The sequence below is a fragment of the Scylla paramamosain genome, chromosome 23 (assembly GCF_035594125.1).
Source record: "Scylla paramamosain isolate STU-SP2022 chromosome 23, ASM3559412v1, whole genome shotgun sequence".
In the NCBI taxonomy this organism is placed as follows: Eukaryota; Metazoa; Arthropoda; class Malacostraca; order Decapoda; family Portunidae; genus Scylla; species Scylla paramamosain.
In genome coordinates this window covers 11,120,486-11,132,985 of record NC_087173.1, presented here as the reverse complement: position 1 = coordinate 11,132,985, position 12,500 = coordinate 11,120,486, and the positions used below count along the sequence as shown (strand labels likewise).

The 12,500-nt window shown below is 40.7% G+C and overlaps 1 protein-coding gene across 1 annotated transcript in view; it reads left to right on the top strand.

Moving 5' to 3' along the window:
* The window catches only part of LOC135112168 (uncharacterized), a 42,886-nt gene that overhangs the window by 23,125 nt on the left and 7,261 nt on the right, over positions 1-12,500 (top strand). Inside the window, exon 2 of the mRNA XM_064026254.1 lies at positions 7,786-7,964. Within this exon, the coding sequence (XP_063882324.1) occupies positions 7,786-7,964 (179 nt within the window). The remainder of the gene's footprint in view (positions 1-7,785; positions 7,965-12,500) is intronic.

The following is a 12,500-nucleotide window of genomic DNA, read 5'->3' as shown; positions in this document are numbered from 1 at the left end:
ATATATATATATATAGAGAGAGAGAGAGAGAGAGAGAGAGAGAGAGAGAGAGAGAGAGAGAGAGAGAGAGAGAGAGAGAGAGAGAGAGAGAGAGAGAGAGAGAGAGAGAAATGGGTAGATACATAGGAACATAGAAAAAAAAAAAAAAAAAATATATATATATATATATATATATATATATATATATATATATATATATATATATATATATATATATATATATATATAGATAGATAGATAGATAGATAGATAGATAGATAGATAGATAGATAGATAGATAGATATAAATAAATAGATAGAATGATAGATAGACAGACTCATAGATAGTAAGATAGATAAACAGGTCGGTAGATAGATAAATAGATAGGTATATAGATACAGAGAGAGAGAGAGAGAGAGAGAGAGAGAGAGAGAGAGAGAGAGAGAGAGAGAGAGAGAGAGAGAGAGAGAGAGAGAGAGAGAGAGAGAGAGAGAGAGAGAGAGAGAGTAATAAAGACAAGGAGAGGGACAGAAGAAGGGCGAGATGAAATTGTTAGAGTTAAATATATGCATCGTTAGAGAGAGAGAGAGAGAGAGAGAGAGAGAGAGAGAGAGAGAGAGAGAGAGAGAGAGAGAGAGAGAGAGAGAGAGAGAGAGAGAGAGAGAACAAGATTTAGATAGACAGAGAAATAAAAGATGGATCGAAGAACAAGAAGGGGGAAGAGAAAATTAAGATAAAAGAGGAAAAGGAAAGAAAAGAATAAAGAAAAAGGATTCATGACTAGAAACGAAGGAGGGAGGCAGAGGAAACAGAGATAAAAGAGGAATAGAAGGGGAACAAGAAGGGGAAGAGAGAAAAATAGAGATAAAATGGGGAGATACAAGAGAGAGAGAAGGAGAGAAAGAGAAGAAAAATCAGATAAGATCAATTGGAAGAAAGAAAGAAAGAAGAGATACAGAAAAAGTCGAATAGAAAAGGGAGATAAGAAGGTCAAGAAAGAAGAGAAAAAGATCAAGAAAAAGACAAATGAGGAAAATGAAAAAAAGGAATGATGATAATAATGAAATAGCAACTAATAGATTACAGAAATATTAAATGAAGAATAATGAAGGGGAAGACCATAAAAAGGAAAAGAAAGAAAAGGAAGACCAAATGAGAGATAATGAAAAGAAGAAGAAATAAAAAAGTCACAAAAAAAGAAAAAAGATAAAAGGAAGAAAAGAAGAAAGACGAAAAAAAAACAAACAAACAAGGAAAGAGAAGGAAGAACAAAAAAAAATGAACAAACATTTGAACACTCGAAAAAAACGAACAATCAAAAGAGAGAGAGAGAGAGAGAGAGAGAGAGAGAGAGAGAGAGAGAGAGAGAGAGAGAGAGAGAGAGAGAGAGAGAGAGAGAGAACAAGCAGAACAGTGAGAGAACATTACCTGTCTGCCTCCTTTAATTTGCTTCAGGCGACAGGTAAGCTCAGGTGAGAGAGAGAGGGAGAGTGAAAGTGAGAGTGAGAGAGTGGGAGTGTCCACTGATAGTGTAAGTGTTGTGGAGAACGAGGTGTGATGGGGAAACAGAGAGAGAGAGAGAGAGAGAGAGAGAGAGAGAGAGAGAGAGAGAGAGAGAGAGAGAGAGAGAGAGAGAGAGAGAGAGAGAGAGAGAGAGAGAGAGAGAGAGAGAGAGAGAGGGTGGATACAGTGGGTGGCAGGGAATGGAGCGTGGGAGTGAGTGACTGACTGACTGATTGACTGATTGACTGACTGACTGACTGACAAATTGACTACATGAATAACTGACTGACTGACTGACTGACTGACTTACAGACTAACTGACCCACACATAATTTCCAAGCCTGTAAAAATGAAAGGTGACTAAGATTAAGAAAATAAATAAAAAAAAAAGTGTAAGGCGACCAAGATTATGAAAACAACTAAAAAAATAAATAAATAAAAAGAAAAAAAATCTAGCTACATTCATTTTCTGGACAAAAGAGACTTGCTACTTTGTGTCCTCTCCGCCAAGTTACTCTGAACGGGCCAGACGAGACGCCCCTCACTGTTTGGTATGCACAGAAAGAAACTTGTATTTTTGTAAACCGTCTCGTGACACAGAGGAGAGAGAGAGAGAGAGAGAGAGAGAGAGAGAGAGAGAGAGGTATTATGCATAAACATGTGTCTTTCTCTCTTTTTCTATCTCTGTATGTCTGTGTATGTGGCTCCGACTCTGTGTTCCTGGGTCTCTCTCTTTGTCTTGGTAAATATATCTCTCTGTTCCTCTCTCCTCTCTCTCTCTATCTCTTTCTCTTCGTGTGTTTGTCTCTTTTTTTCTTTGTCTCTCTGTGTGTCTGTCTCTGAATCTCTGTCTTTGTCTTTCTATCTCTCTGTCTTATTCTCTTTGTCTTAGTAAACATATCTGTCCATCTGTCCCTTCTCTCTGTGTGTGTCTCTCTCTCAGTCTCTGTCCTTGTCTCTCTCTCTCTGTCTCTTTTCGTCTCTTTTGATAAACGTGTCTGTCAAGCTTCCACTGTCTCTCTCTCTCTCTCTCTCTCTCTCTCTCTCTCTCTCTCTCTCTCTCTCTCTCTCTCTCTCTCTCTCTCTCTCTCTCTCTCTCTCTCTCTGTCTCTCTGTATCTTTCTCTTTGTTTATCTTGGGCAATATGTCAGTCAGTTATCCTCTCTCTCTCTCTCTCTCTCTCTCTCTCTCTCTCTCTCTCTCTCTCTCTCTCTCTCTCTCTCTCTCTCTCTCTCTCTCTCTCTCTCTCTCTCTCTCTCTCTCTCTCTCTCTCTCTCTCTCAAGTGGTGTGTATTGAAAACAGATACAGGAAAAGTTTGCAAATAAAAGACATACAAATAAAAAACAAATATTCTTTCTCTCTCTCTCTCGTTTTTTTTTTTTTTTTTACATCTATCTGAAAATAAAGTATTTTATATTTTTCATAGAAGGAAAATAATATTGTGGAAGTGGATTGACAAGTAAAATGTAGGAAATTATTTTAGGTCAGGATTTTTTATTTAATATTTAACGTGAAGAAAAAGAAGAAGAAGAAGAAAAACAATTGAAATCGAAACACTGTTAACATTCAAATTATTAAAAACAAAGAAAAGAGGAACAGAAATTAAAACACACAAAATATAAATAAATCAAATTAATAAATAAAATTAAATAAATAAATAAAATATAAAATATAATCAATTCGATACACAGTTAACATTCAGATTATCGAGAAAAATCAGAAAGAACCAACGAACATTTTCCTCAATAACATCCAACTTTTTCCTGCTCCTTTTTCTTTTTTTCTTTTTTTCTTTTTACCAATACAAAATAAAAAAAAATGTTAGAAAGTATAAGTTTCTTCCAGTTGATGTTACCCACGAGCTGAAATACAAAAAAAGAAAAGAAAAAAGAAAAAAAAAGTGAATAATGCTACTCGACGGGCCAAAAGAGCGCTAAAGAGAGCAATCGCGCTAACATTACGCTAACATTAGCACCTGGTCTGAGCGCTTAAGTAACTAATATTGTGTGTGTGTGTGTGTGTGTGTGTGTGTGTGTGTGTGTGTATGTGTGTGTGTGTAGTGAGAGAATGGGATACTTTACAGACAGAGAGAGAGAGAGAGAGAGAGAGAGAGAGAGAGAGAGAGAGAGAGAGAGAGAGAGAGAGAGAGAGAGAGAGAGAGAGAGAGAGAGAGGCATATCAAGTCTTTATCTCACAAATCCAGTCAAAGTTCACTTTTATTTCTTCGTCCTTACCAGAGAGAGAGAGAGAGAGAGAGAGAGAGAGAGAGAGAGAGAGAGAGAGAGAGAGAGAGAGAGAGAGAGAGAAATTCCATACTTTCTATTATTGTATCATCATGTCCTGCTGCTGCACGACCACCACCATCACCACCACCACCACCACCACCACCACCCGTTTGCTTCAAAAAGAGCAAAGAAAACGAATAAAATACACGATTAAATACCAATAACTTTTGTAAACTCACAATAACAGATCCTTTTCAAGTCCTACGTGTCTGTTTTCTTTGTTGTTGGTGGGTATTGATATATTTTATTGCCCAAGGAGAGAGAGAGAGAGAGAGAGAGAGAGAGAGAGAGAGAGAGAGAGAGAGAGAGAGAGAGAGAGAGAGAGAGAGAGAGAGAGAGAGAGAGAGAGAGAGAGATGTAGGGATGGAAAGGGAGAGAGAAAAAGAGAGAGAGAGAGAGGGAGTTTGTTTCCTTTGATGAAGAAGGAGTAGGGAGAGGAGAAGGAGGAGGAAAAGGAGTAGGAAGAAGAGAAGGAGGAGGAGGAGGAGTAGGGGGAGGATGAGGAGGAGGAGGAGGGAGAGGAGGGAAAGAGTTGGGGAGAAAAGTAAAGATTGTAAATGATGCAAATGTTAGAAAATACTACTACTACTACTACTACTACTACTACTACTACTACTACTACTACTACTACTACTACTACTACTACTACTACTACTACAGCAGCTTCACACACAAATCCCTCCTCAGATAAAATGACCTTCAAGTTATCATAATAATTTTTTGGCTAAAAGTTTTGCAAAAGAGAATTAATCTCACACACACACACACACACACACACACACACACACACACACACACACACACACACACACACACACACACACACACACACACACACACACACACAAGTTTAAGACCATAGTTGCTAAGTTCCCCGTAAGTTGCCTCTCCTTAAGACGACACGTAACTTATGAAGCTTATTTAAGATTGTCAACTTGCGATGTTTTTGGCGTCATAATGAGTTAGTGAAGAAGAGGGGTGAAGAAAAAGAGGGGGAGGAGACAGGTCAGGGAGGAGACACAGTGAGACGGAGGGAGGGAAAGAAGTAGTAGTAGTGGTAGTAGTAGTAGTAGTAGTAGTAGTAGTAACTGTAGTCGTAGCAGCAGTTGTCTTATTATTATTATCTTTATTATTATTATTATTATTAGTAGTAGTAGTAGTAGTAGTAGTAGTAGTAGTAGTAACAGTAATAGCAGTAGTAGTACCAATAGTAGTATTAGTAGTATTAGTAGTATTAGTAGTATTAGTAGTAATATATTATAGTAGTAGTAATAGTAGTAGCAGCAATAACGAAGTAATAGTAGTAGTAGTATTGGTAACAGTAATAACAACAGTAGTATATAGTGGTAATAGTAGTATTAGTAATAAACGTAGGTGTAGTGATAATAATAGCAGTAGTGGCATTAGCAGCGGCAGCAATACCAGCAGTAATAGTAACAATATTAACAGTAGTAGTAGTAGTAGTAGTAGTAGTAGTAGTAGTAGTAGTAGTAGTAGTAGTAGTAGCACCATTTTGTATAACTCTACGGAGGAAGCTGACCAAGTTTGCCGCATTTCACTTCCTCTGGTGGAAAGCGAGTTGTGCTACATTTCATTAAGTCTACGGCAAAGGTTTATCACATTTCCTTACGTGTGTGGGGAATATTGCTCGTTTTGTTAATTAAGGCTACGAGCTACACTTTACCGAAGGAGTAGAGGAGTAGGAGTGGTGAAGGAGTAGGGAGAGGAGAAGGATAGAAGAGTGGCATTGGATCTCTCTCTCTCTCTCTCTCTCTCTCTCTCTCTCTCTCTTGCTGGAGGTAATTCTAACTTCCACAGACTTGACCAGCGGACCCAAAGCACTCTGTTCCCCCCTCTCTCTCTCTCTCTCTCTCTCTCTCTCTCTCTCTCTCTCTCTCTCTCTCTCTCTCTCTCTCTCTCTCTCTCTCTCTCTCCTCCCTATTTGTTATTCCGTCAAGCCACAAACACGACTAATAACTTCGTTCATTTTTTCCTTCCCTTCCTCTCTTCCCTTCTTCCTTCCTTCCTTCTCTCTCTCTCTCTCTCTCTCTCTCTCTCTCTCTCTCTCTCTCTCTCTCTCTCTCTCTCTCTCTCTCTCTCTCTCTCTCTCTCTCTCTCTCTCGTGTTCCAGACCTATTCTGTCCATTACTTTTCTTTGCCCGACTGCATGGGCGCCAGGGGAGAGAGAGAGAGAGAGAGAGAGAGAGAGAGAGAGAGAGAGAGAGAGAGAGAGAGAGAGAGAGAGAGAGAGAGAGAGCCTCTTTGTTTTGCTGTAAAGGGTGGTGATATTTTGCTCTTTCTAGTAGTAATAGTAGTAATAGTAGTAGTAGTAGTAGTAGTAGTAGAAGTAGTAGTAGTAGTAGTAGTAGAAGTAGTAGTAGTATATCCACTTCACAATCCTACTGTTTTTTTTTTCGAGGTTTCATGATGGAAAGAAAGAAAGAAAGAAAGAAAGAAGGAAAAATAAAAAAAACACGAAATATTTATTAAAAACACCAAGAGAGAGAGAGAGAGAGAGAGAGAGAGAGAGAGAGAGAGAGAGAGAGAGAGAGAGAGAGAGAGTTTACCAAAAGTCACCTCCTAACACCCAACATGCCCATCCCACAGTCTCCACAACCTCCTCTCTTTCACCCTGCCAGTCAATCACGAGTTATGGCAAACACGCTCCTTTCTTCCTTTACATTTATCCTGCATTTTTTCCCTAAACAGGTTCCGGGAAGACAAGGGGAAGGGCGGAGCTTTTTGGGGAAATCTGAGTTTGCGTTTTCTGCAAATTTCCTTTTTCCCACTTGCAGGCAAATGTTTCCCAGAAGAAATCTTGGTCCGGCGAGATGGAAACACTGATAGGGAGAGAGAGAGAGGGAGAGGGTTAGGGAGAGAGAGAGAGAGAGAGAGAGAGAGAGAGAGAGAGAGAGAGAGAGAGAGAGAGAGAGAGAGAGAGAGAGAGAGAGAGAGAGAGGAGGAGTTTTCGAGCATGTGTGCTATAGAAAGTGGTTAGTCTAGTCTCTCTCTCTCTCTCTCTCTCTCTCTCTCTCTCTCTCTCTCTCTCTCTCTCTCTCTCTCTCTCTCTCTCTCTCTCTCTCTGAAGGTGGACTATTTATTTTTCTTCATTTTCTGTCCGGTTGTCTGTCTGTAAGCTCGTCTATCTATCTATCTATCTATCTATCTATCTATCTATACATATTTCTATCTATCTATCTGTTTATTTCTCTATCTGTCTATCTATCTGCCTATCTATTTATCTATCTGTCTATCAATCTCTCTCTCTCTCTCTCTCTCTCTCTCTCTCTCTCTCTCTCTCTCTCTCTCTCTCTCTCTCTCTCTCTCTCTCTCTCTCTCTCTCTCTCCATTACTCTGCTAAAATACGTGGTTGTTGTCCTCTTTTATCTTTGCCCATTTTCTTTCTCTCCCCCCTCTCTCTCTCCCTCTTTCTCCCTTTCATAGCCACGTCTCCACCCTCCGTTTTCTTCCGTGATTCCCACCCTCCTTTTTGCATGTCGCGACGTGTTTTGTGGGCGGCTCGGCGTTATGTGGTGGGCAGGTTTATGGCGTGAAATGTTTTGTGGCTCAGCTGGGATTTAGTGAGCGTGTGTGCGTGCGTCTGTGGGGGTGCGTGCGAGGGTGGGTGTGCATGGGGGAGACGGGGAGGGAGAGAGGAAAAGAGAGAGAAAGTGAGAGAGGGTGTGTGTGTGTGTGTGTGTGTGTGTGTGTGTGTGTGTGTGTGTGTGTGTGTGTGTGTGTGTGTGTGTGTGTGTGTGTGTGTGATGCTTTGAGATCTAAAGGTATTTTTTATGAACTATTACTACTACTGCTGCTACTACTACTACTACTACTACTACTACTACTACTACTACTACTACTACTACTACTACTACTACTACTACTACTACTGCTACTTCTACTACTACTACTACTACTACTACTACTACTACTACTACTACTACTACTACAACAACCACCACCACCACCACCACCACCACCACCGTCACGTAACCTCACAGACCCACTCATTCCAGGAGCCGCCCATCGCCTACACAAGCACGGGCGTGGGTCGCGGGGGAAGGGCGGATCGTGGGGCAAGGGAGCGCTGTGTCCCACGTGCCCCTACTTCCTCAACACCACCAGGAAGGTCACGACTCCAGAGGGCGTGGCTGCTAACCTGACGTGTGGCGTTAAGAATTTGTTTGACAGAAAGGTAAGTGTGTGTCTGGTAGAAGGGAAGTTTGCTGGGAGGAGGGAATGAAGAGGAACGGTGGTAGACGAGAAGGCAGGAAGGTAGAAGAGAGGTAGAAGATGGTAGTATAGAAAGATAGAATGATATAGGAGAGATGTAGGAGAAAGTTTGAGGGATAGGAGAGATAGAGAAGGATAAAAGAGGAAAATATTAGCAGAGAAAGATGAAAGATAGAAGTGTAGAGGAGATTAGAAAAGAAACGATAAAGAACAGAAGAGTTAGGGAAGGTTAGAGAAAAAAATATTGAACCTAAAAGAGAGATAGAGAGATAGAGGAGAAGAAAGGGCATAGAAGAATAGAGGAAAGAAGAGAGAATATATCTTTATAAGAGAGTGAAACATAATGGTATAAAAAAGGTAGAAGAGAAAGGTGGATGATCAAAGGAAGAGGTGGAGAAAGAAGAGTAGAGGAGAGTAGAGAAGAAGAGGGAGATGAGAATCGTGGGGTAGAAGAGATAGTTAGAGTGACACAATTTCTCTCTCTCTCTCTCTCTCTCTCTCTCTCTCTCTCTCTCTCTCTCTCTCTCTCTCTCTCTCTCTCTCTCTCTCTCTCTCTCTCTAATTATGCACACGTTTTTGATCGTCAGGTAAAGTAGGTTGGCTGGACAGAAATATATGAACACTATTATCTCTCTCTCTCTCTCTCTCTCTCTCTCTCTCTCTCTCTCTCTCTCTCTCTCTCTCTCTCTCTCTCTCTCTCTCTCTCTCTCTCTCTCTCACACACACACACACACACACACACACACACACACACACACACACACACACACACACACACACACACACACACACACACACACACACACACACACACACACACACACACACACACCAAAGACGGAAGAAGAGAGAGAGAAAAAAAAATTAAAAAGACAAACGAAAAAAAAAAAAAGACTTCTATTTTACCATTTTCCTTCCTCCTTATCTAATCTTTACACCGACATCAGATCTTGGGGTTAATTGGCAAAGTTAAAATGGGTGTAGCCTTCCATTAATCCCGCGGGAAAAATGAGCTGAAGGTAAGCCTCTTTATTGCCCCTGACTTGCGCTGATAACCCTTGCCAGCCTTTACGAACACTTACTACCTTCTCAAGGGCGGATTGGGGGAAGGGGATGCTGAAGAAAGACGGGGAAGGCAGTGAAGGAAGCTGAAGGAAGTTAGACCATTTGGGAGATTAGCAGTTGAAAATGTGGTGGGATAAGAGGGTGAAAGATCAGGTTACGTCTCGCTCTGTAAAGTTGGATTGAGTGGTGAGTTAGTTGAGATGTTTTTATTGGTGTGTGTGTGTGTGTGTGTGTGTGTGTGTGTGTGTGTGTGTGTGTTGGGTGTTAACTTTGATTTAGGATGTTTTGAATGGGAGAGAGAGAGAGAGAGAGAGAGAGAGAGAGAGAGAGAGAGAGAGAGAGAGAGAGAGAGAGAGAGAGAGAGAGAGAGAGAGAGAGAGAGAGAGAGAGAGAGAGAGAGAGAGAGAGAGAGAGAGAGAGAGAGAATGGTTTAGCATGTGGTATATCAAATCGAGTCTTACATCATAAAATTAAGTTATATGAAACATAGTAAGAAAAAAAGAACATTAAAATTCCCTTCCACAAAATAAAGGGAGGTTCAGATTAATTTCTAAGGGACACAGTTGAGATCATATTCCTTTCCACATAACTTAATAGACTAGTCTCAATTTTTATCCTACGGTCAGTAAAGGGGGTTCAAATCCTATTCCACATATAATAAAGAGTTTCAGTTTACATTCCACGTAGAGTAAAGGAGGTTCAGATTCCCATTCCACAATACGGAAAAAAAGAAGGTTCAACTTGATTTTCATATAACACACAGCAAGAGTCCACATCGCATTCCACATATATTAAGGAGTTTCACTTTCCATTCCTCTTACAGTAAAGAAGGTTCAAATTTCCTTCCACATATATTAAGGGAGTCTCAGTTTCACTCCACGCACAGCTAAGGAGGTTCAAATACTATACCACTTATGATAAGGAATCTCATATTGTATTACACCAACACAAAGGTTCAAATTTCCTTCCACATACATTAAGGAAATCTCACTTACACTCCACATACAGTCAAGGAGGTTCAAATCCCTTTCACAACACACACACACACAAAAAAAAAAAAATAGACCGAGATTCCTTCCCAGCATACAAAAATAAACAAATAAATAAATAAATAAATAAAATCTATTTCCATTTAACACGACAGGTTCAAATTCCATTCCACGTGTCACAGGAGAGTTTCAGTTCTCACTCCACACACTGCTAAGAAGGTTCAAATCCCATTCCACGACACAGAAAGAGACGCTGAGGTTCCTTGCCAGACACGAGTAGCAGGAAGGAGAGTTGAATCCCTTCTCTAATACCACAAAGGAGGCTCAGATCCCTTTACCAATATCACAAACTCCTCTTGCACATGTGAAGAACCTCCTCATCTAATCTCCTTTGTAATCCCTCACCAAGTTTAGCTCTATCATCCACCAAACTCCCCAACACACACGCACACATACACACACACACACACACACACACACACACACACACACACACAAGCACTTAGGGCCAATAAAAAAAATGGAAGAGGAAGGAGAGGAAAAGAGAAAAAAAGTAAAAAAAAAAAAAAAATTGACTTTTCACTGCCCCCACTTCTTGTAATCCCTTTTAGTAATCCTTCACCAAGTTTGGCACTATAACTCACCCAACACACACACACACACACACACACACACACACACACACACACACACACACACACACACACACACACACACACACACAAGCACTTACTGCCAATAAAAAAAAGGAAGAGGGAGGAGAGGAAAAGAGGAAAAACCGATAAAAAGATGGATTTTTCACTACCCCCCACTTCTCCTTGCTCCAGATTCTGTCCCGCAATCCGCAGCTGGAAAGTTTTGCTTCCAGGGAACTTTTCATCCTTTCCTTTCCTTCCAGTTAGAGTTGAAATTTTCTCATTTTCTGGCTATCTCTCGTAGACATGTCTTTTTAGAGATGTGCAAGTGCTGCCTAGAATGTTGAGACTCTTCCTCCTCCTCCTCCTCCTCTCTCTCTCTCTCTCTCTCTCTCTCTCTCTCTCTCTCTCTGGAAATCTTGTTAACGGATATGCGATTGTTTGTTTATGGCTCGAAATTCCTCTCTCTCTCTCTCTCTCTCTCTCTCTCTCTCTCTCTCTCTCTCTCTCTCTCTCTCTCTCTCTCTCTCTTATCTCCCCTCATAAAAACAATCCCCAACTTAAAAACCAAGAATTAATACCGAGAACTAAACTAAAATCACACTAATAAACATAAAATAAAGAACTTTCCGTAAAACAGACCTCACCTCTTTCCTTGACTGTCGAAAGCTGAGGCAGATGCAGCCTTCGAGAATGGAGACAAAACTCTGGAAATTAAATGTAAATTCCTGAATGGAGAGAGAGAGAGAGAGAGAGAGAGAGAGAGAGAGAGAGAGAGAGAGAGAGAGAGAGAGAGAGAGAGAGAGAGAGAGAGAGAGAGAGAGGTGGGGGATAGGAAAGGGAGGGACACACACACATACACACAGACACACACACACACACACACACACACACACACACACACACACACACACACACTCAGACAGACCATTGTGTTCTTATCTGTTTCGTTTTCTTTCCCTCTCATCTGCCTTAAATAACAGGCTCTAGTAGGTATTATTGAAGTTTCAAAGTGTGGTTTCAAGGTTGTAGTGGTGGTTTAAACAAGAATTCTTCATCTTTAAATAAATTTCAGGTTCTAGTGAGCGTTACTGAGGTTTCCAATGGTGTTTTCAAGGTTCTGATAGTGGTTTAACAAGGGTTCGTTATCAACTGTAAGGAAAGACAGGTTTTAGTGGTTTCTGAAGTTTCAAAGATGTCAAGGAATATTTCATCACCTTTAAGGAAAAAAAACATATTCTAATAGGTGTTACTGGTACTTTCAATGGTGTTCTCATAAATCTGGTGCTGGTTTAAACTATAAGGAGCACGATTCATGAAAAAAATATAGCACACCATTATAGCCTTCGAAAAACTGTACTGATGAAAGAGGGAAACGTTTGCCATGGGACACAGACGCACGCAGGGACACTCAACAGAAAAAGGGACAGAAAGAGAAGAGGATACGGGCACTGGAGAAAGTCACTGTTGGAAAATTCGGCTCAGATCCAAATCGGCTCTGACCAAACGTAACTGAGGAAATCTGAAAATGAGATCCCGTAAAAAGAAGTGAATGTGAAAAGTGTGTGTGTGTGTGTGTGTGTGTGTGTGTGTGTGTGTGTGTGTGTGTGTGTGTGTGTGTGTGTGTGTGTGTTTTAGATTTAAGACATGTGATCTCTCTCTCTCTCTCTCTCTCTCTCTCTCTCTCTCTCTCTCTCTCTCTCTCTCTCCACGGAAATAACATTTGAGAATAAGCGGTTGTTTATTTATGATCTCTCTCTCTCTCTCTCTCTCTCTCTCTCTCTCTCTCTCTCTCTCTCTCTCTCTCTC